This window comes from Heterodontus francisci, chromosome 4 (assembly GCF_036365525.1).
Source record: "Heterodontus francisci isolate sHetFra1 chromosome 4, sHetFra1.hap1, whole genome shotgun sequence".
NCBI classification, from domain to species: domain Eukaryota; kingdom Metazoa; phylum Chordata; class Chondrichthyes; order Heterodontiformes; family Heterodontidae; genus Heterodontus; species Heterodontus francisci.
In genome coordinates, this window is record NC_090374.1 from 619,657 (window position 1) to 647,288 (window position 27,632).

The 27,632-nt window shown below is 42.5% G+C and overlaps 1 protein-coding gene across 2 annotated transcripts in view; it reads left to right on the forward strand.

Annotated features, from left to right (window-relative positions):
• nup155 (nucleoporin 155) overlaps nucleotides 1–27,632 on the forward strand; it is a 560,589-nt gene that overhangs the window by 211,182 nt on the left and 321,775 nt on the right. For both annotated transcript variants that reach the window (XM_068029070.1, XM_068029071.1), the window contains exons 12-14: nucleotides 12,417–12,569; nucleotides 13,303–13,403; nucleotides 13,911–14,081. In XM_068029070.1, the coding sequence (XP_067885171.1) occupies nucleotides 12,417–12,569; nucleotides 13,303–13,403; nucleotides 13,911–14,081 (425 nt within the window). The remainder of the gene's footprint in view (nucleotides 1–12,416; nucleotides 12,570–13,302; nucleotides 13,404–13,910; nucleotides 14,082–27,632) is intronic.

Here is a 27,632-nt window from a genome sequence, read left to right on the forward strand (position 1 = left end):
TACTCTCTTTAACTTCCTTTGTTTTTGATTTGATACTCTCTTTAACTTCCTTTGTTTTTGATTTGATACTTTCCTTAACTTCCTTTGTTTTTGATTTGATACTCTCTTTAACTTCCTTTGTTTTTGATTTGATACTTTCCTTAACGTCCTTTGTTTTAGATTTGATACTCTCTTTAACTTCCTTTGTTTTTGATTTGATACTCTCTTTAACTTCCTTTATTTTTGATTTGATACTTCCCTTAACTTCCTTTGTTTTTGATTTGATACTCTCTTTAATTTCCTTTGTTTTTGATTTGATACTCTCTTTAATTTCCTTTGTTTTTGATTTGATACTCTCTTTAACTTCCTTTGTTTTTGATTTGATACTCTCTTTAACTTCCTTTGTTTTTGATTTGATACTCTCTTTAATTTCCTTTGTTTTTGATTTGATACTTTCCTTAACTTCCTTTGTTTTTGATTTGATGCTTTCCTTAACTACCTTTGTTTTTGATTTGATACTCTCTTTAACTTCCTTTGTTTTTGTTTTGATACTTTCCTTAACTTCCTTTGTTTTTGATTTGATACTTTCCTTAACTTCCTTTGTTTTTGATTTGATACTTTCCTAAACGTCCTTTGTTTTTGATTTGATACTCTCTTTAACTTCCTTGGTTTTTGATTTGATGCTTTCCTTAACGTCCTTTATTTTTGATTTGATGCTTTCTTTAACTTCCATTGTTTTTGATTTGATACTCTCTTTAACTTCCTTTGTTTTTGATTTGATACGCTCATTAACTTCCTTTGTTTTTGATTTGATACTTTCCTTAACTTCCTTTGTTTTTGATTTGATACTCTCTTTAACTTCCTTTGTTTTTGATTTGATACTCTCTCTAACTTCCTTTGTTTTTGATTTGATACTTTCCTTAACTTCCTTTGTTTTTGATTTGATACTCTCTTTAACTTCCTTTGTTTTTGATTTGATATTCTCTTTAACTTCCTTTATTTTTGATTTGATACTTTCCTTAACGTCCTTTGTTTTTGATTTGATACTCTCTTTAACTTCCTTTGTTTTTGATTTGATACTCTCTTTAACTTCCTTTGTTTTTGATTTGATACTCTCTTTAACTTCCTTTGTTTTTGATTTGATACTTTCCTTCACGTCCTTTGTTTTTGATTTGATACTCTCTTTAACTTCCTTTGTTTTTGATTTGATATTCTCTTTAACTTCCTTTGTTTTTGATTTGATACTTTCCTTAACTTCCTTTGTTTTTGATTTGATACTCTCTTTAACTTCCTTTGTTTTTGATTTGATATTCTCTTTAACTTCCTTTGTTTTTGATTTGATACTTTCCTTAACTTCCTTTGTTTTTGATTTGATACTTTCCTTAACTTCCTTTGTTTTTGATTTGATACTCTCTTTAACTTCCTTTGTTTTTGATTTGATATTCTCTTTAACTTCCTTTGTTTTTGATTTGATACTCTCTTTAACTTCCTTTGTTTTTGATTTGATACTCTCTTTAACTTCCTTTGTTTTTGATTTGATGCTTTCCTTAACGTCCTTTGTTTTTGATTTGATACTCTCTTTAACTTCCTTTGTTTTTGATTTGATACTTTCCTTAACTTCCTTTGTTTTTGATTTGATGCTTTCCTTAACATCCTTTGTTTTTGATTTGATACTTTCCTTAACGTCCTTTGTTTTTGATTTGATACTCTCTTTAACTTCCTTTGTTTTTGATTTGATACTCTCTTTAACTTCCTTTGTTTTTGATTTGATACTTTCCTAAACGTCCTTTGTTTTTGATTTGATACTCTCTTTAACTTCCTTTGTTTTTGATTTGATGCTTTCCTTAACGTCCTTTGTTTTTGATTTGATACTTTCCTTAACGTCCTTTGTTTTTGATTTGATACTCTCTTTAACTTCCTTTGTTTTTGATTTGATACTTTCCTTAGCTTCCTTTGTTTTTGATTTGATGCTTTCCTTAACGTCCTTTGTTTTAGATTTGATACTCTCTTTAACTTCCTTTGTTTTTGATTTGATACTCTCTTTAACTTCCTTTATTTTTGATTTGATACTTTCCTTAACGTCCTTTGTTTTTGATTTGATACTTTCCTTAACGTCCTTTGTTTTTGATTTGATACTCTCTTTAACTTCCTTTGTTTTTGATTTGATACTTTCCTTAGCTTCCTTTGTTTTTGATTTGATACTTTCCTTAACGTCCTTTGTTTTAGATTTGATACTCTCTTTAACTTCCTTTGTTTTTGATTTGATACTCTCTTTAACTTCCTTTATTTTTGATTTGATACTTTCCTTAACTTCCTTTGTTTTTGATTTGATACTCTCTTTAACTTCCTTTGTTTTTGATTTGATACTTTCCTTAACGTCCTTTGTTTTAGATTTGATACTCTCTTTAACTTCCTTTGTTTTTGATTTGATACTTCCCTTAACTTCCTTTGTTTTTGATTTGATACTCTCTTTAATTTCCTTTGTTTTTGATTTGATACTCTCTTTAACTTCCTTTGTTTTTGATTTGATACTCTCTCTAACTTCCTTTATTTTTGATTTGATACTTTCCTTAACTTCCTTTGTTTTTGATTTGATACTTTCCTTAGCTTCCTTTGTTTTTGATTTGATGCTTTCCTTAACGTCCTTTGTTTTAGATTTGATACTCTCTTTAACTTCCTTTGTTTTTGATTTGATACTCTCTTTAACTTCCTTTATTTTTGATTTGATACTTTCCTTAACTTCCTTTGTTTTTGATTTGATACTTTCCTTAACGTCCTTTGTTTTAGATTTGATACTCTCTTTAACTTCCTTTATTTTTGATTTGATACTTTCCTTAACTTACTTTGTTTTTGATTTGATGCTTTCCTTAACTTCCTTTGTTTTAGATTTGATACTCTCTTTAACTTCCTTTATTTTTGATTTGATACTTTCCTTAACGTCCTTTGTTTTTGATTTGATACTTTCCTTAACGTCCTTTGTTTTAGATTTGATACTCTCTTTAACTTCCTTTATTTTTGATTTGATACTTTCCTTAACTTCCTTTATTTTTGATTTGATACTCTCTTTAACTTCCTTTGTTTTTGATTTGATACTTTCCTTAACGTCCTTTGTTTTAGATTTGATACTCTCTTTAACTTCCTTTGTTTTTGATTTGATACTTCCCTTAACTTCCTTTGTTTTTGATTTGATACTCTCTTTAATTTCCTTTGTTTTTGATTTGATACTCTCTTTAACTTCATTTGTTTTTGATTTGATACTCTCTCTAACTTCCTTTATTTTTGATTTGATCCTTTCCTTAACTTCCTTTGTTTTTGATTTGATACTTTCCTTAGCTTCCTTTGTTTTTGATTTGATGCTTTCCTTAACGTCCTTTGTTTTAGATTTGATACTCTCTTTAACTTCCTTTGTTTTTGATTTGATACTCTCTTTAACTTCCTTTATTTTTGATTTGATACTTTCCTTAACTTCCTTTGTTTTTGATTTGATACTTTCCTTAACGTCCTTTGTTTTAGATTTGATACTCTTTAACTTCCTTTATTTTTGATTTGATACTTTCCTTAACTTACTTTGTTTTTGATTTGATGCTTTCCTTAACTTCCTTTGTTTTAGATTTGATACTCTCTTTAACTTCCTTTATTTTTGATTTGATACTTTCCTTAACGTCCTTTGTTTTTGATTTGATACTTTCCTTAACGTCCTTTGTTTTAGATTTGATACTCTCTTTAACTTCCTTTATTTTTGATTTGATACTTTCCTTAACGTCCTTTGTTTTTGATTTGATACTTTCCTTAACGTCCTTTGTTTTTGATTTGATACTCTCTTTAACTTCCTTTGTTTTTGATTTGATACTTTCCTTAGCTTCCTTTGTTTTTGATTTGATGCTTTCCTTAATATCCTTTGTTTTTGATTTGATACTTTCCTTAACTTCCTTTGTTTTTGATTTGATATTCTCTTTAACTTCCTTTGTTTTTGATTTGATACTCTCTTTAACTTCCTTTGTTTTTGATTTGATATTCTCTTTAACTTCCTTTGTTTTTGATTTGATACTTTCCTAAACGTCCTTTGTTTTTGATTTGATACTCTCTTTAACTTCTTTGTTTTTGATTTGATGCTTTCCTTAACGTCATTTGTTTTTGATTTGATACTTTCTTTAACTTCCTTTGTTTTTGATTTGATACTTTCCTAAACGTCCTTTGTTTTTGATTTGATACTCTCTTTAACTTCTTTGTTTTTGATTTGATACTCTCTTTAACTTCCTTTGTTTTTGATTTGATACTTTCCTTATCTTCCTTTGTTTTTGATTTGTTACTCTCTTTAACTTCCTTTGTTTTTGATTTGATACTTTCCTTAACTTCCTTTGTTTTTGATTTGATACTCTTTTTAACTTCCTTTGTTTTTGATTTGATACTTTCCTTAACTTCCTTTGTTTTTGATTTGATACTCTCTTTAACTTCCTTTGTTTTTGATTTGATACTCTTTTTAACTTCCTTTGTATTTGATTTGATACTCTCTTTAACTTCCTTTGTTTTTGATTTGATACTCTCTTTAACTTCCTTTGTTTTTGATTTGATACTCTCTTTAACTTCCTTTGTTTTTGATTTGATACTTTCCTTAACTTCCTTTGTTTTTGATTTGATACTCTCTTTAACTTCCTTTGTTTTTGATTTGATACTTTCCTTAACTTCCTTTGTTTTTGATTTGATACTCTCTTTAACTTCCTTTGTTTTTGATTTGATGGTCTCTTTAACTTCCTTTGTTTTTGATTTGATACTTTCCTTAACTTCCTTTGTTTTTGATTTGATAATCTCTTTAACTTCCTTTGTTTTTGATTTGATACTTTCCTTAACGTCCTTTGTTTTTGATTTGATAATCTCTTTAACTTCCTTTGTTTTTGATTTGATACTTTCCTTAACTTCCTTTGTTTTTGATTTGATACTCTTTAACTTCCTTTGTTTTTGATTTGATACTTTCCTTAACGTCCTTTGTTTTTGATTTGATGCTCTCTTTAACTTCCTTTGTTTTTGATTTGATATTCTCTTTAACTTCCTTTGTTTTTGATTTGATACTCTCGTTAACTTCCTTTGTTTTTGATTTGATACTTTCCTTAACTTCCTTTGTTTTTGATTTGATACTCTCTTTAACTTCCTTTGTTTTTGATTTGATACTCTCTTTAACTTCCTTTGTTTTTGATTTGATACTCTCTTTAACTTCCTTTGTTTTTGATTTGATACTCTCTTTAACTTCCTTTGTTTTTGATTTGATACTCTCTTTAACTTCCTTTGTTTTTGATTTGATACTCTCTTTAACTTCCTTTGTTTTTGATTTGATACTCTCTTTAACTTCCTTTGTTTTTGATTTGATACTTTCCTTAACGTCCTTTGTTTTTGATTTGATACTCTCTTTAACTTCCTTTGTTTTTGATTTGATACTCTCTTTAACTTTGTTTTTGATTTGATACTTTCCTTAACGTCCTTTGTTTTTGATTTGATACTCTCTTTAACTTCCTTTGTTTTTGATTTGATACTTTCCTTAACGTCCTTTGTTTTTGATTTGATACTCTCTTTAACTTCCTTTGTTTTTGATTTGATACTCTCTTTAACTTTGTTTTTGATTTGATACTTTCCTTAACGTCCTTTGTTTTTGATTTGATACTCTCTTTAACTTCCTTTGTTTTTGATTTGATACTCTCTTTAACTTTGTTTTTGATTTGATACTTTCCTTAACGTCCTTTGGTTTTGATTTGATACTCTCTTTAACTTCCTTTGTTTTTGATTTGATACTCTCTTTAACTTCCTTTGTTTTTGATTTGATACTTTCCTTAACGTCCTTTGTTTTAGATTTGATACTCTCTTTAACTTCCTTTATTTTTGATTTGATACTTTCCTTAACTTCCTTTATTTTTGATTTGATACTCTCTTTAACTTCCTTTGTTTTTGATTTGATACTTTCCTTAACGTCCTTTGTTTTAGATTTGATACTCTCTTTAACTTCCTTTGTTTTTGATTTGATACTTCCCTTAACTTCCTTTGTTTTTGATTTGATACTCTCTTTAATTTCCTTTGTTTTTGATTTGATACTCTCTTTAACTTCATTTGTTTTTGATTTGATACTCTCTCTAACTTCCTTTATTTTTGATTTGATCCTTTCCTTAACTTCCTTTGTTTTTGATTTGATACTTTCCTTAGCTTCCTTTGTTTTTGATTTGATGCTTTCCTTAACGTCCTTTGTTTTAGATTTGATACTCTCTTTAACTTCCTTTGTTTTTGATTTGATACTCTCTTTAACTTCCTTTATTTTTGATTTGATACTTTCCTTAACTTCCTTTGTTTTTGATTTGATACTTTCCTTAACGTCCTTTGTTTTAGATTTGATACTCTTTAACTTCCTTTATTTTTGATTTGATACTTTCCTTAACTTACTTTGTTTTTGATTTGATGCTTTCCTTAACTTCCTTTGTTTTAGATTTGATACTCTCTTTAACTTCCTTTATTTTTGATTTGATACTTTCCTTAACGTCCTTTGTTTTTGATTTGATACTTTCCTTAACGTCCTTTGTTTTAGATTTGATACTCTCTTTAACTTCCTTTATTTTTGATTTGATACTTTCCTTAACGTCCTTTGTTTTTGATTTGATACTTTCCTTAACGTCCTTTGTTTTTGATTTGATACTCTCTTTAACTTCCTTTGTTTTTGATTTGATACTTTCCTTAGCTTCCTTTGTTTTTGATTTGATGCTTTCCTTAATATCCTTTGTTTTTGATTTGATACTTTCCTTAACTTCCTTTGTTTTTGATTTGATATTCTCTTTAACTTCCTTTGTTTTTGATTTGATACTCTCTTTAACTTCCTTTGTTTTTGATTTGATATTCTCTTTAACTTCCTTTGTTTTTGATTTGATACTTTCCTAAACGTCCTTTGTTTTTGATTTGATACTCTCTTTAACTTCTTTGTTTTTGATTTGATGCTTTCCTTAACGTCATTTGTTTTTGATTTGATACTTTCTTTAACTTCCTTTGTTTTTGATTTGATACTTTCCTAAACGTCCTTTGTTTTTGATTTGATACTCTCTTTAACTTCTTTGTTTTTGATTTGATACTCTCTTTAACTTCCTTTGTTTTTGATTTGATACTTTCCTTATCTTCCTTTGTTTTTGATTTGTTACTCTCTTTAACTTCCTTTGTTTTTGATTTGATACTTTCCTTAACTTCCTTTGTTTTTGATTTGATACTCTTTTTAACTTCCTTTGTTTTTGATTTGATACTTTCCTTAACTTCCTTTGTTTTTGATTTGATACTCTCTTTAACTTCCTTTGTTTTTGATTTGATACTCTTTTTAACTTCCTTTGTATTTGATTTGATACTCTCTTTAACTTCCTTTGTTTTTGATTTGATACTCTCTTTAACTTCCTTTGTTTTTGATTTGATACTCTCTTTAACTTCCTTTGTTTTTGATTTGATACTTTCCTTAACTTCCTTTGTTTTTGATTTGATACTCTCTTTAACTTCCTTTGTTTTTGATTTGATACTTTCCTTAACGTCCTTTGTTTTTGATTTGATACTCTCTTTAACTTCCTTTGTTTTTGATTTGATACTTTCCTTAACGTCCTTTGTTTTTGATTTGATACTCTCTTTAACTTCCTTTGTTTTTGATTTGATACTCTCTTTAACTTCCTTTGTTTTTGATTTGATAGTCTCTTTAACTTCCTTTGTTTTTGATTTGATACTTTCCTTAACTTCCTTTGTTTTTGATTTGATACTCTCTTTAACTTCCTTTGTTTTTGATTTGATGGTCTCTTTAACTTCCTTTGTTTTTGATTTGATACTTTCCTTAACTTCCTTTGTTTTTGATTTGATAATCTCTTTAACTTCCTTTGTTTTTGATTTGATACTTTCCTTAACGTCCTTTGTTTTTGATTTGATAATCTCTTTAACTTCCTTTGTTTTTGATTTGATACTTTCCTTAACTTCCTTTGTTTTTGATTTGATACTCTTTAACTTCCTTTGTTTTTGATTTGATACTTTCCTTAACGTCCTTTGTTTTTGATTTGATGCTCTCTTTAACTTCCTTTGTTTTTGATTTGATATTCTCTTTAACTTCCTTTGTTTTTGATTTGATACTCTCGTTAACTTCCTTTGTTTTTGATTTGATACTTTCCTTAACTTCCTTTGTTTTTGATTTGATACTCTCTTTAACTTCCTTTGTTTTTGATTTGATACTCTCTTTAACTTCCTTTGTTTTTGATTTGATACTCTCTTTAACTTCCTTTGTTTTTGATTTGATACTCTCTTTAACTTCCTTTGTTTTTGATTTGATACTCTCTTTAACTTCCTTTGTTTTTGATTTGATACTCTCTTTAACTTCCTTTGTTTTTGATTTGATACTCTCTTTAACTTCCTTTGTTTTTGATTTGATACTTTCCTTAACGTCCTTTGTTTTTGATTTGATACTCTCTTTAACTTCCTTTGTTTTTGATTTGATACTCTCTTTAACTTTGTTTTTGATTTGATACTTTCCTTAACGTCCTTTGTTTTTGATTTGATACTCTCTTTAACTTCCTTTGTTTTTGATTTGATACTTTCCTTAACGTCCTTTGTTTTTGATTTGATACTCTCTTTAACTTCCTTTGTTTTTGATTTGATACTCTCTTTAACTTTGTTTTTGATTTGATACTTTCCTTAACGTCCTTTGTTTTTGATTTGATACTCTCTTTAACTTTGTTTTTGATTTGATACTCTCTTTAACTTTGTTTTTGATTTGATACTTTCCTTAACGTCCTTTGGTTTTGATTTGATACTCTCTTTAACTTCCTTTGTTTTTGATTTGATACTCTCTTTAACTTCCTTTGTTTTTGATTTGATACTTTCCTTAACTTCCTTTGTTTTTGATTTGATATTCTCTTTACCTTCCTTTGTTTTTGATTTGATACTCTCTTTAACTTCCTTTGTTTTTGATTTGATACTTTCCTTAACTTCCTTTGTTTTTGATTTGATACTCTCTTTAACTTCCTTTGTTATCCACGGGTGGTTCATCATTCTCATCGAGTCCTTCCTTCTGGCCGGAAGAAATGTTTGCTGAGCGTTATGAAATATCTGCTTAAAACTCTGTCACTGCTCATCTACTGACTTCCCCTGTAGTCTATCTTCCCAGCCCGCTTTCAACAACTCTTTCTTCATACCTCTGTAATTGCCCCTGTTTAAGTTGAAGACACTGGTTTGTGAACCGAGTTGTTCGCCCTTGAACTGAATTTGAAATTCTACCATGTTATGATCGCTTCCCCCTAAAGAATCTTTAACTGTGAGATCTCTTATTAATCCGACCTCATTACACATTACCAAGTCTAAAATAACCTGTTCCCTGGTAGGTTCTGCAATGTATTGTTCTAGGAAACAATCCCTGATGCACTCTACAAATTAGTCTTCCATGCTATTCTTGCCAATTTGATTTGTCCAGTCTATATGCAGATTTAAATCACCCATGATAATTTTAGTGCCCTTCTTGCACACCTCCATTATTTCCTGATATTCTGACCTCGAGAGAGGCAACTCCTCGGGGGCCTCCAGACCACTCCCACCCGTGATTTCTTTCCCTTGCTATTCCTTATTTCCACCCAAAATGATTCTACATCACGATCTATTACACCTAAATCATTACTCACAACTGCACTGATCCCTTCCTTTAATAACAAAGCTACCCCACATCCTTTTCCTTTCTGCCTATTCCTCCGGAATATTGAATATCCTTGAACATTGAGATTCCAGTCCTGGTCATCCTGCAACCACGTCTCTGTGATAGCTGTCAAATCATATTCATTTATTTCTATCTGTGCCATCAGCTCATCTATCAAGTTACAAATGCTACATACATGCAGATAAAGAGCCTTAAGCTTTGACTTTTTACCATTTTTACCTACTCTGGTTCTAATTTCTGCTGTACTCTTGTGCTTGTATTCTCTGTCCTTACCTGGTTAACGTATGCCCCTTCACTACCCTGCACCTCTGCTCTTTCGTTACTTTTCGACTTTTTAAACTTCCCTTCAATTGAACCCTCTCCCCCACTATTTAGTTTAAAGCCTTATCTACAACCCCGGTTACATGATTCGCCAGTACACTGGTCCCAACATGGTCCAAGTGCAGCCCATCCCAACGGAACAGCTCTCTCTTTCCCCAGTACTGGTGTCTGTGTCCCATGAATCGGAACCCATTTCTCCCACACCAATCTTTGAGCCACGCATTTATCTCTCTAATCTTATTTACCCAATGCCAATTTGCATGTGGCTCAGGTAGTAATCCGGAGATTATGACCTTTGTGGTTCTGCTTTTTAATTTAGCCCCGAGCTGCTCATAGTCCCTCAGCAGAACCTCTTTCCTCGTCCTACGTCGTTGGTACCTAAGTGGACCACGACAACTGGATCCTTCCCCTCCCACTCCAAGTTCCTCTCTAGCCCAGAAGAGATGTCCTTAACCTTGGCACCAGGTAGGCAACACAGTCTTCCAGACTCTCTATCTTTGCTGCAGAGAACAGTATCTATTCCCCTAACTATGCTATCCCCTCTTATTACTACATTTCTCTTTTCTCCCCCACTTGGATGGTGCTCTGAACCACGGTGCTGCCGTCAGTTCACTCATCCTCCCTGCAGTCTGTGCCCTCGTCCATGTAGGGAGCAAGAACCTCGTACCTATTGGATAAGGGCTCTGGCTGAGGCTCCTCTAAAGCTAAATTCTGGATCCCCATACCTGCCTCACTCACAGTCACACCCTCTTGTCCCTGACCACGGTCGAAATTTGATGTAATTAATCTAAGGGGTGTGACTGTCTCCTAAAACACAGTGTCCAGGTAACTCTCCCTTTCCCTGATGTGTCGCAGTGTCTGCAGTTCGGACTCCAGCTCATCAACTCTGAGCCGATGTTCCTCGAGCAGCCAACGTCAAGATGGCGATCCACGGAGGGGGTATGCCCACAGGGCAGTGAGGAAGGGAGTTCCAGGATTTTGCCGCAGTGACAGTGAAGGAATGGCGATATAGTTCCAAGTCAGGATGGTGTGTGACTTGGAGGGGAACTTGCAGGTGGTGATGTTCCCATGCATCTGCTGAACTTGACCTTCTAGGTGCTTGAGGTCGTGGGTTTGTAAGGTGCTGTTGAAGGAGTCTTGGTGCGTTGCTGCAGTGCATCTTGTAGATGGTACACACTGCTTCCACTGTGCATCAGTGGTGAAGGGAGTGAATGTTGAAGGTGGTGGATGGTGTGCCAATGAAGAGGGCTGCTTTGTCCTGGATGGTGTCGAGCTTCTTGCGTGTTGTTGGAGCTGTACCCATCCAGGCATCACACTCCTGACTTGTGCCTTTTAGATGGTGGACAGGCATTGGGGAAGACAGGAGGTGAGTTATTCGCTGCAGGATTCCCAGCCTCTGACCTGCTCTTCTTGCTACAGCATTTATGTGGCTGGTCCAGTTCAGTTTCTGGTCAGTGGTAACCCCCAGAATGTTGGTAGTGGGGAATTAAGCGATGGTAATGCCACTGAACATCAAGGGGATGTGAGGGTCCTTGAGAGCATGCAGAGGTTTACCAGAATGGTTCCAGGGATGAGGGATTTACGTTACAAGGTTAGGTTGGAGAAGCTGCGGTTATTCTCCTTGGAGCAAAGTAGGTTGGGAGATTTGATAAAGGTGTAAAAGATTATGACATGTTTAGATAGTTAAACAATGAAAAGCTGTTCCCATTAGCTGATGGTACAAGGACCGGGGACACAGATTTAAGGTTTTTGGCAAGAGTTGCAGGAGGATGTGATGTAGAACTTTTTTGCGCAGTGAGTCGTGGTGACCTGGAACTCGCCTACAAGGTTGGTGGGGGCGGAGACAATGAGCGATTTCTAAAGGATTTCTAATGTGTTCTATAGTCCGTCAGCACCGACTGCTGTCTCGCCACTGTTCTGTAGTCCGTCTGCACCGACTGGTGTCTCGTCACTGTTCTGTAGTCCGTTCGCACTGACTGCTGTCTCGCCACTGTTCTGTAGTCCGTCTGCACCGACTGGTGTCTCGTCACTGTTCTGTAGTCCATTCGCACTGACTGCTGTCTCGCCACTGTTCTGTAGTCCGTCTGCACCGACTGCTGTCTCGTCACTGTTCTATAGTCCGTCTGCACCGACTGGTGTCTCGTCACTGTTCTGTAGTCCGTCTGCACCGACTGGTGTCTCGTCACTGTTCTATAGTCCGTCTGCACCGACTGGTGTCTCGTCACTGTTCTGTAGTCCGTCTGCACCGACTGGTGTCTCGTCACTGTTCTATAGTCCGTCTGCACCGACTGGTGTCTCGTCACTGTTCTGTAGTCCGTCTGCACCGACTGGTGTCTCGTCACTGTTCTATAGTTCGTCTGCACCGACTGGTGTCTCGTCACTGTTCTGTAGTCCGTTCGCACTGACTGATGTCTTTTCCTTGGTCTAGGTGTCCGACTGTATTTCAGCACTATGCCCTTCAAGCACCCATCTGCACGGCCCAGTGTGCTGGTGCTGGTACATGTCCGTCTGCCACCTGGATTCTCTGCCTCAGCCACACCACAGAGACCCTCCAAAGTTCACAAAGCTCTTTATACCAAAGGTATGTATGTCACAGGTGAAGCTGCAACAGGGCCTTGCTCGTGTATTATCTGAGCTGGATCACATGCCGTCAGTATGTTGGGATTCTGTATTGGCACCTGGTGCTTGAGGCTGTGCAGTTTGTCTTTATCAATCCAGCAAAGGTATTCCTCATCCTCACATGTCCTCTTTTAGCATCTGCTGTGTCATAACAGTGCCCATTTGAAGGGCGCTGCGCTGGTGCAGTGGGATGGATCCTGATTGCCGGACGCTGCGCTGGTGCAGTGGGATGGATCCTGATTGCCGGACGCTGCGCTGGTGCAGTGGGATGGATCCTGATTGCCGGACGCTGCGCTGGTGCAGTGGGATGGATCCTGATTGCCGGACGCTGCGCTGGTGCAGTGGGATGGATCCTGATTGCCGGACGCTGCGCTGGTGCAGTGGGATGGATCCTGATTGCCGGACGCTGCGCTGGTGCAGTGGGATGGATCCTGATTGCCGGATGCTGCGCTGGTGCAGTGGGATGGATCCTGATTGCCGGACGCTGCGCTGGTGCAGTGGGATGGATCCTGATTGCCGGACGCTGCGCTGGTGCAGTGATAATTCCTGGTCAACCCATGTATTTGGTTTCCTAATTGGGCAGTGGAATTTTGGCGAGCTGCATTGATGCATTCAGTTGCTACTTGAGGGTGGGCATGTTGCATTGCTGCAGTGTAGCAATTAAGCTGGGATGATGTCAGTATCTGATTTTATAGGTATCCTGCTGCTGGCTGCCTCCGAGAATGATGACAACGATGTCCTCTGGTGTATTAATCATGATTCGTTCCCGTTCCAGAGACCCCTCATGGAAGTACAGGTAAGACTGGCTCTGTTAGTGAGGGGTTACTGCGAGTATTGCAAGGTACTGTAATACAGAAAGGATATATTGGCCTCATAGTGTTTGCAGTGCAGATTCATCATAATTAAACAGGGGCCAAAAGTATTAAATTATGAGGACAGTTTGTATGGATTAAGCTTGTATTGCATAGAAGATTAAAGGTGACATAATGAAAGATTATTAAAGGTTTTGAATAGATTGAGAGAAACTGTTTCCTCTGGTGGGAGAGTCCAAGGGGACAAAATCTTAAAATTAGAGCCAGACTGTTCAGGGTTGATGTCAGGAAGGACTTCTTCACACAGTTGTGGAAATCGGCAGTTTTTTCGCCCAAGAAGCTCTTGAGCCTCGTTTATTCGGTTCGGGCTGGGTTTCAGGCCTGGGTTAGGGGTAAGCATTCAGGCTTCAGGTTGTGTTTAGGTTCGGGTCAGGCTGGGGTCAGGATTCGGGCCTTGTCCTCATGCTCAGTTCTTGTAATTGATCTTCCAGACGACAGCAAGCATTGATGGCCACTCATGGGCTCTTTCTTCCATTGAACACGTCCAGCTTCAAAAGACTGTTACTCCACTCAACAAAGATCATGTCCCTCTCACAGACCCTCCAGTTGTGATAGTACAGCATTTGGCACCACCCAAAAGATTCATCCTGCTTACAGCACAGGTACGTGATACATGGAGGGGGGCTGGGTGGTGGGGGGGGGGGGTTTGTGGGTACTGCTGCAGTTAAAAACGCTGTCTCCTCCCCATTCTCCAACCCCCCCTGCGCTCCCCCCCCCCCGCTCTCTCTCTCTCCCCCCCCCCCCCCCCCCCGCTCTCTTCCCCCCCCCCCCGCCCGCTCTCTTCCCCCCCCCCCGCCCGCTCTCTTCCCCTCCCCCCCGCCCGCTCTCTTTCCCCCCCCCCCCCGCCCGCTCTCTTCCCCCCCCCCCTGCCCGCTCTCTTCCCCCCCCCCCTGCCCGCTCTCTTCCCCCCCCCCCCGCCCGCTCTCTTCCCCCCCCCCCCGCCCGCTCTCTTCCCCCCCCCCCCGCCCGCTCTCTTCCCCCCCCCCCCGCCCGCTCTCTTCCCCCCCCCCCCGCCCGCTCTCTTCCCCCCCCCCGCCCGCTCTCTTCCCCCCCCCCCCCGCCCGCTCTCTTCCCCCCCCCCCCCCGCCCGCTCTCTCCCCCACCCCGCTCTCTCCCCCCCGCCCCCCCCCCCCCCCCCCCCGCGCTCTTCCCCCCCCGCATTATAGGAAGGATGTGGAAGCTATGGAAAGGGTGCAGAGGAGATTTACTAGGATGTTGCCTGGTATGGAGGGAAGGTCTTACAAGGAAAGGCTGAGGGACTTGAGGTTGTTTTCGTTGGAGAGAAGGAGGAGGAGAGGTGACTTAATAGAGACATATAAGAAAATCAGAGGGTTAGATAGGGTGGATAGTGAGAGTCTTTTTCCTCGGATGGTGATGGCAAACACGAGGGGACATAGCTTTAAGTTGAGGGGTGATAGATATAGGACAGATGTTAGAGGTAGTTTCTTTACTCAGAGAGTAGTAGGGGCGTGGAACGCCCTGCCTGCAGCAGTAGTAGATTCGCCAACTTTAAGGGCATTTAAGTGGTCATTGGATAGACACATGGATGAAAATGGAATAGTGTAGGTCAGATGGTTTCACAGGTCGGCGCAACATCGAGGGCCGAAGGGCCTGTACTGCGCTGTAATGTTCTAATTCTAATAACCGTAGCCATTTCAGTCTCTCTTCAAAGCTGAAATGCTCCAGCCCAGGCAACATCCTGGTGAATCTCCTCTGCACCCTCTCCAGTGCAATCACATCCTTCCTATCATGTGGTGCCCAGAACTGTGCATAGTACTCCAGCTGTGGCAAAACTAGCATTTTATACAGCTCCATCATAACCTCCCTGCTCCTATATTCTGTGTCCCGGCTAATAAAGGCAAGTATCCCATCTGCCTTCCTAATCACCTTATCTGCCTGTGTTGCTACCTTCAGTGATCTATGGGCAAGTACACCAAGGTCCCTCTGACCCTCTGTACTTCCTTGGGTCCTACCATCCATTGTATATTCCCTTGCCTTGTTAGTCCTCCCAAAATGCATCACCCCACACTTTTCAGGATTAAATTCCATTTGCCACTGCTCCGCCCATCTTACCAGCCCATCTATATCATCCTGTAATCTAAGGCTTTCCTCCTCACTATTTACAACACAACCAATTTTCGTGTCATCTGCGAACTTACTGATCATACCTCCCATATTCACGTCTAAATCATTAATGTACACTACAAACAGCAAGGGTCCCAGCACCGATCCCTGTGGTACACCACTGGTCACAGGATTCCAATCGCACAAAACAGCCTTCGACCATCACTCTCTGCCTCCTGCCACTAAGCCAATTTTGGATCCAATTTGCCAAATTGTCCTGGATCTCATGGGCTCTGGCCTTCTTAACCAGTCTCCCATGTGGGACCTTTTTTTTTTAGACTGCAATTGTTGACAACGCGATTGGTAGGTGGCGCTGTTTTGGCACATGCGCAAATACAGCATGTGCCACGAAAACGTCACAGCTTGCGACTGTAGCAGCTGCCAGGACTAAAGATGGCGCTGCTCAAAAAATCACAGAGATGAAACCTAACAAACACGTGGCAGAATACAATGGCCGGAGTGAGAGAGTGGAGCGGGCCGGGGAGAGCAGCGCGGGGGCCGGGGAGAGCAGCGCGGGGGCCGGGGAGATCAGCGCGGGGGCCGGGGAGAGCAGCGTGGGGAGACCAGCGGTAGCGGTGCCGGGGATGGGGGGGAGAAAGAGGGAGAGGGGGGGGGGGGAGAAAGAGGGAGGGGAGGGGAGGGAGAAAGAGGGAGAGGGAGGGGAGAAAGAGGGAGGGGAGGGAGAAAGAGGGAGAGGGATGGGGGGGAGAAAGAGGGAGAGGGAGGGGAGGGAGAAAGAGGGAGGGGAGGGGGGAGAAAGAGGGAGAGGTAAGGAAGGGGGGAGGGGGAGAAAGAGGGAGAGGTAAGGAAGGGGGGAGGGGGGGAAGGGAGAGGGAGAGAAAGACGGAGAGGGGGGAGGGGGGGTGAAAGAGGGAGAGGGAGGGCTAAAGAGGGAGAGGGAGGGCTAAGGAAGGGGGGAGGGGGAGAGCTGGGGGAGAGGGAGGAAGGGGAGCAGCGGAACGGAAGAGGAGTGCCTTTTTCTGTGCATGTGCCATAAACACAACAGCAAAAGACTTACCGGCCAGTCCCTGGACCCGGTGACACCAAGGTCTTCGCACGCTCGCTCCCCGCGGCTCTCTACGGCCTCTCGCTTCCGGCCCTCTCCATTCAGCCGTTCCTTCCAGCTGCGGATGCCCAATCCAGTTGCTTTCTCCCCTACCCAGTTGCTTTCTCTACTTCTCCTCAGTATTTCAGGCATTGCAACTGTTTGGTCCCTGCATTTTGCATGCTCCCTCTCCCCACCCCCCCCCCGCACTCCCCACCCCTCCCCCTCTTCACCCACCCCTCCCTCTACCCCCCCTCACCATAGTTGAATATCTGAAGTGCAGTTGCAAAGTCGGGGAAATAATATGCAAAACAAAACCTCAACAATTCTGGGTTTAATTATTGAAAAGTTTTATTAAGTTCATTAAGTATCCGAGGAACTGCTGTGCATGGATACATGAGTGTTGTGTCCAGCATTCCCGTTAGACAGACAGGCCGAGTCTCTGCTATGCACAGCTAAAGAGATTGTTCCTGGAGAGCCTTGTGGTGAATAAACGCTTGGCTCTCTATTCCACTACTGTATTGTCCATGTGAAGAAGGCAAAGTCACAAGAGTCTGAGCTCAGTCTATTCTTGGTGAATGTTCCCCAAGCGCATCCCAATGTGCATTCCCAATTCATCCATAAATGCAATGTTCCTTTCCACATCGTGATGAGCTCCGCAGCATGATCTAGTTGCCTTCGTTGCTTGAATGCTGACCTTCAGTCTCAAGGATTGTTTTCTCGACGGCATGTTTTACATGAAAAGAAATAAAGCAAATCAGAGTCAGAGCTTGCCTCCCTCCATCCACTGAAATTACTGTTGTGCACACCTTTTTAAGTTCTGCAGTGAAGGCACCAATTGATAACGTCGCCAATGAAGCACTTATTACCCACCTCAGATGCAGGAATCAGCACATACTTGCGTCCTCTCCTGCACTGCCTCCTTTGCTTGAATGCCGTCCTTAAGTGTCAAGGATTGTTTTCTCAAGGGCACGTTTTACATGAAAGGAAGTAAGGAAAGAACATCAGTGTCAGAGCTTCTCTCCCTCCAATGAAATTACTGTTGAGCATGCTTTGTGTTCTGCGGTAAAGGCATGTACTGATAACAGCCAATGAATCACTTAGTACCCACCTCAGCTGTAGGAGGCAGGATGATGTTACTGCCCCTATCTCGTGATGGTTCAATGCTGCTCTCAGGGAAAACATGAATGATGTGAGGGTGCTGGAAAAGAAGCACATTTCTTTTGGGCTATGAACATAAAGCTGGCCATTTAGCCCAGCATTTCCCTGCCAGTGGTTATATTACTCGTGCATCTTCCCATCCATTCCCATTTAATCCTGCCTACTACTATCACCAGTTGTGTTCACAGCAAGAGCATTCACATTTCTGCTACCACTGGACACGGCATGCTTGTTTCTTTTAGTGCTCAGTCTCTTCTTGCTGAATGTTCCCCAAGTGCTTGACCCCTTTGGACGCCCTTTCTGCTTGACAGGCAGCAACTGGCAATTGCGGAGTCTCACAAGGCTCTGCATGGTTGTTTCAACGTCGGATGGGGAAACAGGTGGCTGTGTGCCCATGTGCACTGCTCTGATGGGTGTAGGAGCAGGTAACTTTGTGTCCATGTGCACTGCCCTGATGGGTGTAGGAGCAGGTAACTGTGTGTCCATGTGCACTGCTCTGATGGGTGTAGGAGCAGGTAACTGTGTGTCCATGTGCACTGCTCTGATGGATGTAGGAGCAGGCAACTGTGTGCCCATGTGCACTGCCCTGATGGATGTAGGAGCAGGTAACTGTGTGTCCATGTGCACTGCCCTGATGGGTGTAGGAGCAGGCAACTGTGTGCCCATGTGCACTGCTCTGATGGGTGTAGGAGCAGGTAACTGTGTGTCCATGTGCACTGCCCTGATGGGTGTAGGAGCAGGCAACTGTGTGCCCATGTGCACTGCCCTGATGGGTGTAGGAGCAGGCAACTGTGTGCCCATGTGCACTGCCCTGATGGATGTAGGAGCAAACAACTGTGTGTCCATGAGCACTGCTCTGATGGGTGTAGGAGCAGGTAACTGTGTAACTGAGCAGCAAGGAGAGGGTACCGCAGGTAGGGGAAGTGGAGATTTGAACAGGCAGGCATATGTATGGTCCATCAGATCATTAGGCCAGGGGGTGAGACGCTCAGGATCCAGGGTTTGTGACACTTGACTGATGTCCAGCGCGTGGCCACCTCCATCCGAAGGTGCTTCCGGGCAATTGTTGGGCATAGTAAATGGCTCCATCTCATCAGCCAGTGCTTGCTGCCAGCGGGGAGTCTGTTGCCGCAGCCAGTCCAGTCTCCTCATGAATGATGCCGTTCCACTCTGCAGAATGGCCTGTTGTAGCTGGTACCGTTGATCTGAAAGCAAGCGGTATTTTTCATTGTGGCTGAGGGGCCTTGGCTGTTCCTCTGTAATCACAATGGCAGCAGCCATGCCTGTCGTCGTTGGTGTCTGAGATGCACGCCAGCGACGATTGGGGGCGAGCCTGTCCAAAGGCAGACCCAGATGCCTCTGCACAACAACAGCATGTTTGCAGGGCAACAAAGTCTGAATGGAGAAGATGCAGCTGCAGGTAGCCTGGCCATCATGTATCTGCAGTGTGTACTGTTTGGCGCCAGAAATCACAGTCACTGTGCCGTCATCCTGCTCCTTGACATGTACTTGCTGAATGTGGCTATGATCCTGATGCATCAGCTTCATAGCATGACCGGTGAATCCCGTGTAAAATGATTGCAGATCTGCTGGTGCCTCTGCGATGCGCTTGAAAGAGGCTCCCTGCAGGAATGTGTAATAGGCACGCTCCCGATCCAGGACACTATTGTGGAAGATCAGCGCAGAGATGCATTCCTTCATGGATGAGGAAGAGTGGAGCAGGTGCTTTATCTTGCCATTCTCTGACTCAATGCGATTGTTGGTGTTGTTCCCAAACGTTAGGACTTTACTGCGTGAACATGCTGCCCACATCTCCTTCTGTGGAATCCAGTTTGTAAGCAGGTAGTCCTGCAGGGGTGGGTAGAGGTGTCCAATCCTTTCTACACAACTAGTGAGCTTCTCCTCCAAAGGTGCATGAACCATTTCCTTGCAGATCATAAACAACTGATCCCTCAGTTCACCATTCAGTGGGTAGCTGCTGATCTTCCTCCTCATGCTCTGCATCACATGGAACTGACAGAGGAGAACCGTTTCAGCTGGGAGATGCTTCCTGATCGCATTGATCTCATTGATGTCTTTATCCACAATGGCTGATCTCACGCGGCAGGCGCTGGATCCCATGAAATCAACAAAAACACCCACAATCTCGTCCAGCATCTGAGCCGTCTCATTCCTCACCATGGCATAGAACACAGCCCTGCCCCTACCAACATTGTCCTGCACCATCACCTGGTACAGAGGGTAGCCGCATTTGTTCACCTTGTATGTTCCGTCCATGAACAGCAGTTCAGGAAAGACCTGCATGTGGGCCTTCATGGCTGGTGTCATGAAGGCAATATAGAGGATGCTGCTTCCCTGCAGGCCAACCCGCACTGCAGCTCCGTCCTGCTGAATCTTCTCCAGCGTATCACACAGCGCATCCATGCTGTCATCCCCTGTCTTGAGCCGGGATTTTACATTTCTTTCTAATGTCACTAAGGGTCACGGTCTTATTGAATGAACGCTCGATATAATCCTTCAGCTGTTTGTTCCCAGCCTGCAGCTTGACCAACTCTTCTACCTTCTGCCTTTCATCGTGGTTCAGTTGTCGTCTCCTTGCATAGAAGCGTAAACATTCTGGATGCAAAACATGACCGGTATGCACAAGATGGTAGGAGCTGACACACAGTTTGTTCTTGGTCGTATTGAATTTCACACTGATGAAGACCTCACAGCCCAGGGCGAGATACCTGAAAAATAACAGACATTCAATGAGCACGCCCCACGTGCCTCGTGCCCTCACGAAAACGCCAGCCATCCCTAGGTGTGTTGCTGGCAGCAGTTTACATGTGCACCATGACAAGGTCCCAACATCTGGTGCGCACCTGTTTCGCAGTCCAGAGGAGGTTGCGCTGAGGTGGTCGCCCAGCCATTGGTCTATCCAGGAAATCACAACAAAGGCAGTCCGTAGACACGGGGGCGATATGCGCGTGGCTTTGTGGGCACAGGATCTCACTGACGAGATGTATTGATACTGCAAATCGAATCTTGGTTCAATGCACATCAAGGAACAGCTTTACAGGACTGACAAGCTACACAAGTGGAAATGTAGTGACCGCAGCACCTACCTCTGATTCGGTCTCACTCCAGTGGAACGGATGCGTGGCTGCCCATAGTGTACACAGCACAGCCTCACTGAGGCATACTTAAAGCGGATGGGAATTTCGACTCGCCGTCTCTTGTTTTCCCTCTCAAGCGTATGGGTGCTCACTTTTTTAAATAGACTCCCCGTTGCCTGTAAGCACAACAGTAAAGCGCATTTAAATAGCATTGTTAACATAGTGAAACATAACAAGGCACATCACAGGATGTGCCTGCAGACCATGCTACCTGTTGAAACATCTCAAGTTTACTGCTCAAGTCGTCATAACTCTCGAACTCCTGGGTTGTGAAGGTGGCAAGGAACTGCTCTGTGGAATCTACTGACGTTGCCATGACCGAAGTTTGAAGTTCAGGAAGGCTATTAAGGGACCACACGGGAAACATGAGATGAGATAAGAAATACAGAATGCAGTCCATTAAAACGTTACAAAAACGAAAGCGACCGTTAAGACGGTAGGTTGCAGCACATGTACTGCCTGCACACAGCAACTCACAACAGGGACTGGAGAACATGCGGTGGCCCAGACAATGGAAATGTTTTCAGAGCAACTTACAAAGGCAGAGCAACTTACTTTGGAACAATCTCCTGTGTCAAATAAAAATGAAGCAAGTCTCCAAAACGAATAAATAATTCAGATAAAATGCGAGAAAATGGCCGACGAAACCTCTCCACCCACTTTCAAAAAGTCGCGCCGAAGCTTTGACACATGCGCAGAGGCCAACCTGGCGCGTTGCCCGAGGAAGACGACGTAACGCGATGACGTCATCTGCGCATGCGCACAACGGTCCTGGCAAGCCGGACTGCAGCGCATGCGCAGGGGGCATGAGACCATCTGCGCATGTGCGCTCTGCGGCGCATCCTGATGACGTATGCGAGAACGTAGCGTTGTCATGAATTACTTTGTTTTTTTTATTCATTCATGGGATGTGGGCGTCGCTGCCCAAGCCAGCATTTATTGCCCATCCCTAATTGCCCTTCAGAAGGTTGTGGCGAGCTGCCTTCTTGAACTGCTGCAGTCCATGTGGGGTAGGTACACCTATACAACTGAGTGGCTTGCTAGGCCATTTCAGAGGGCATGTAAGAGTCAACCACATTGCTGTGGGTCTGGAGTCACATGTAGGCCAGACCAGGTAAGGACGGCAGATTTCCTTCCCTAAAGGACATTAGTGAAGCAGATGGGTTTTTACAACAATCGACAATGGTTTCCTGGCCATCATTAGATGATGAGACGAGCTTTTTAATTCCAGATTTATCAATTGAATTCACATTCCACCTTCTGCTGTGGTGGGATTTGAACCCATGTCCCCAGAGCAATACCCTGGGTCTCTGAGTTACTAGACCAGTGACAATACCACTATGCCGCCGCCTCCCCATATCAAAAGCCTTACTGAAATCCATGTATACTATGTCTACTGCTTTACCCTCATCGACACATTTAGTCACCTCCTCGAAAAATTCAATCAAGTTGGTTAGATACGATCTCCCCCTGACAGAGCCATGCTGACTATCCTTGATTAATCCCTGCCTCTCCAAGTGGGGATTAATCTTGTCCTTCAGAATTCTTTCCAATATTTTCCCAACCACTGATGTTAGACTCACTGGCCTATAATTACCTGGTTTATCCCTACTACCCTTCTTGAATAATGGTAACACATTCGCTGTCCTCCAGTCCTCTGGTGCCTCTCCTGTGGCCAGAGAGACTTTGAAAATTTGTGTCAGAGCCCCTGCTATCTTCTCCCTTTGCCTCACATAACAGCCTGGGATACATCTCATCTGGACCTGAGGATTTATCCACTTTTAAGCCCATTAAAACAGCTAATATTTCCTCCCTTTCAATGTTAAGATGTTCAAGTATATCATAATCCCCCTCCCTGATCTCTCCACCGAAATCGTCCTTCTCCATAGTGAACACAGATGAAAAGTAATCATTTAAAACCTCACCTATGTCCTTCGGCTCCACACACAGATTACCACTTTGGTCCCTAATGGGCCCTACTCTTTCCCTGGTTATCCTCTTACCCTTAATATACTTATAAAATGCCTTGGGATTTTCCTTTATCTTGCCTGCCAGTGTTTTTTCATGTCCCCTCTTCGCTCTCCTAATTAGTTTTTTAAGTGCCACCCTACACTTTCTATACTCCTCTAGTGCCTCCGCTGTTTTCAGCGCTTGGCATCTGCCGTGAGCCTCCTTTTTTTTCGTGATCCAATGCTCTATATCCCTTGACATCCAGGGTTCCCTGGACTTGTTGGTCCTACCCTTCACCTTAACGGGTACATGTTTGCTCTGAACTCTCACTATTTCCTCTTTGAATGACTCCCACTGATGTGATGTAGACTTTCCTCCAAGTAGCTTCTCCCAAACTACTTTGGCCAGATCCTGTTTTATCATATTGAAATCGGCCTTCCTCCAATTCAGTACCTTTATTTCTGGTCCATCTTTGTCCTTTTCCATAATTACCTTAAATCTTAGAGTTATGGTCACTATCACTGAAATGCTCCCTAACTGCCACTTCTACCACTTGACCAGCTTCATTCCCTCGTATTAGGTCCAGTACTGCCCCTTCTCTTGTAGGACTTTCTACGTACTGGCTCAAAAAGCTCTCCTGTATGCTTTTTAAGAATTCCACGCCTTTTAAGCCTTTTGCACTAAGACTATCCCAGTTAATATTGGGGAAGTTGAAATCCCCGACTATTAGTACCCTATTATTTTTACACCCCTCTGAAATTTGCCTACATATCTGCTGCTCTATCTCTCCCTGACTGTTTCGAGGCCTGTAGTACACACTCAGCCAAGTGATTGCCGCCTTTTTGTTTTGAAGTTCTACCAAATGACCTCATTTGAGGAACCTTCTAAGGTGTCATCCCTTCTTACTGGGTGGCTGCTCACCCTCCCCCCTCAGAATTGTATTCTATATCTCGGCTAATAAAAGAAAGGATTCCATCCACCTCCTTAACCACCTTATCGACCTTCAGGGATCTGTGGACATTAACTCCAAGGTCCCTTCCTTCCTCTACACTTCTCAGTATTTTCCCATTAATCGTGTATTTCTTTGCCTTGTTTGACCTCCCCAAATGCATCACCTCACACCTCTCCAAGTTGACTTCCATTTGCCACTTTTCTGCCCATCTGACCAGACCATCAATATCTTCCTCCAGCCTACAGTTATCCTCCTCGCTATCTACCACACGGTCAATCTTTGTGTTGTCTGCAAACTTCTGGATCATGCCCCCTACATTTGCGTCCAAATCTTTAATATACACCACAAAAAGCAGGGACCCAGTGCTGAGTCCTGCGGAACGTCACTGGAAACAGCCCTCCAGGCGCTAAAACAGCCGTCAACAATTACCCTTTGTTTCCTACCACTGAGCCAATTTTATATCCACTTTGCTGCATTTCCCTGGATCCCGTGGGATTTTATTTTTCTCCGTTTAAGTAATACTCTGCTTTTTTATTCTTCCTGCCAAAGTGAACAACAAAGAAAACAACACATTTTCCCACATTATACGCCATCTGCCAGATTTTTGCCCACTCACTCAACTTATCTATATCGGTCTGCAACCTCCTTATGTCCTCTTCACAACATACTTTCCTACCTATCTTTGTGTCATTTGCAAATTTAGCTACCATGCCATCGCTCCCCTCATCTAAGTCATTGATATAAATTGTAAAAAGTTGAGGCTCCAGCACTGACCCCCGCGGGACTCCACTCGTCACATCCTGCCAATCAGAAAAGGACCCATTTATGCATACTCTGTTTTCTGCCAGCCAGCCAATCTTCCATTCATGCTCATATGTTACTCCCTGCGCAATGAGCCCCTACTTTGCACAATAACCTTTTATGTGGCACTTTGTCAAATGCCTTCTGGAAATCCAAGTACAGTCCGTCAACGGGCTTCCCTTCATCCACAGCGTATGTTCCTCCTTCTGAGAACTCCAATAAATTGGTTAAACGTGATTTCCATTTTACAAAACCATGCTGACTATTCCTGATTACTTTGAGTTTTTCTAAGTGCCCAGCTATAACCTCCTTCATGATTGATTCGAACACCTTCCCCCCCCGACAAACATCAAGTGGGAGGTGGTAGTGCAATGGTATAGTCACGGGACAAGTAACCCAGACACCCAGGGTATTCCTCTGGCAACATGGGTTCAAATTCCACCATGGCAGAAGGTGGAATTTGAATTCAATTAATAAAAAAATCTTGAATTAAAAAAGCCACGATGGCCATGAACCATTGTCGATTGTCGCAAAAACCCATTTGGTTCGCAAATATCCTTTACGGAGCGAAATCTGCCGCCCTGACCTGGTCTGGCCTATGTGTGACTTAAGACTCTTAAAACACACTCTGAAATGGCCAAGCAAGCCACTCAGTTGGCTAAAAATTCGATGAAGGAATGAAACCGGAAGGACCATAAGGCATCGACCAAGGCACCGGAAACAACAATGGCAAACCCAACCCTATCGACCCTGCAAAGTCCTCCTTACTAACTTGTGGGGGCTGGTACCAAAGTTGGGAGAGCTGTCCCACAGACTAGTCAAACAACAGCCTGATATAGTCGTACTCACGGAAACATACATTAGAGACGATGTTTCAGACACAACCATCCCCTGTCCCATTGGCAGGACAGATCCAGAAGAGGTGGCGACACAGTGGTATACAGTCGGAAGGGATTTGCCCTGGGACCCCATGAAGTCTCATGGCATCAGGTCAAACATGGGCAAGGAAACCTCCTGCTGATTACCACCTACCGCCCTCCCTCAGTACTTCTCCATGTTGAACAGCACTTGGAGGAAGCACTGAGGGTGGCAAGGGCACAGAATATACCCTGGCTGGGGGACTTCAACGTCCATCACCAAGAGCGGCTCGGTAGCACCACTACTGACCAAGCTGGCCGAGTCCTGAAGGACATAGCTGCGAGACTGGGTATGCGGTAGGTGGTGAGGGAACCAACAAGAGGGGAAAAGCATACTTGACCTCATCCTCACCAATCTGAATGCTGCAGATGCATCTTTCTACGACAGTATTGGTAGGAGTGACCACCTGACAGTCGTCGTGGAGACAAAGTCCCGTCTTCACATTGAGGATACCCTCCATCATGTTGTGTGGCACTACCACCGTGCTAAATGGGATAGATTTCGAATCGATGTAGCAATGCAAAACTGGGCATCCATGAGGCGCTGTGGGCCATCTGCAGCAGCAGGATTGTACTCAACCACAATTTGTAACCTCATGACCCAGCATATCCCCCACTTTACCATTACCATCAAGCTGGGAGACCAACCCTGGTTCAATGATGAGTGCACGAGGGCATGCCAGGAGCAGCACCAGGCATACCTCAAAATGAGGTGACAACCTGGTGAATCTACAACACAGGACTATCTGCATGCCAAACTGCGTAAGCAGCATGTGATAGACAGAGCTAAACCATCCCGCAACCAACGATCTAAGCTCTGAATGGTGGTGGACAATTAAACAACTAAAAGGAGGAGGTGGCTCCACAAATATCCCCATCCTCAATGATGGGGGAGCCCAGCACATCAGTGCAAAAGATAAAGCTGAAGCATTTGCAACAATCTCCAGCCAGAAGTGCAGAGTGGATGATCCACCTCGGCCTCCTCTTGAAGTCTCCAGCATCACAGATGCCAGTCTTCAGCCAATTTGATTCACTCTGCGTGATATCAAGAAACGACTGAAGGCACTGGATACTGCAAAGGCTCTGGGCTGTGACAATATTCCGGCAATAGTCTTGAAAACCTGTGCTCCAGGACTAGTCGTGTCCCTGCCAAGCTGTTCCAGTACAGCTACGACACTGGCATTTACCCGGCAATGTGGAAAATTTCCCAGTTATGTCCTGTGCACAAAAAGCAGGACAAATCCAACCCGCCCAATAACCGCCCCATCAATCTACTCTCAATCATCAGTAAAGTAATGGAAGGTATCATCAACAGTGCCATCAAGCGGCGCTTGCTTAACAACAACCTGCTCAGTGATGCTCAGTTTGGATTCCGCCAGCTCCACCCAGCTCCTGACCTCATTACAGCCTCAAACATGGACAAAAGAGCTGAACTCAAGAAGTGAGGTGAGAGCGACTGCCCTTGACATCAAGGCAGCATTTGACCGAGTATGGCATCAAGGAACCCTAACAAAACTGGAGTCATTGGGAATTGGGGAAAACTCTGCACTGGTTGGAATCATACCTAGTGCAAAGGAAGATGGTTGTGGTTGTTGGAGGTCAATCATCTCAGCTCCAGGACATCACTGCAGGAGTTCCTCAGGGTTGTGTCCTCGGCCCAAACATCTTCGGCTGCTTCATCAATGACCTTCCTTCAATCATAAGGTCAGAAGTGGGGATGTTCGCTGATGATTACACAATGTTCAGCACCATTCGTAACTCTTCAGATACTGAAGCAGTCCGTGTAGAAATGCAGCAAGACCTGGACAATATCCAGACTTGGGCTGATAAGTGGCAAATAACATTCGCGCCACACAAGTGTCAGGCAATGACCATCTCCAACAAGAGAGAATCTAATCATCTCGCTATGACATTCAACGGCATTACCATCGCTGAAACCCCCACTATCAACATCCTGGGGGTTACCATTGACCAGAAACTGAACTGGAGTAGCCATATAAATACCGTGGCTACAAGAGCAGGTCAGAGTCTAGGAATCCTGCGGC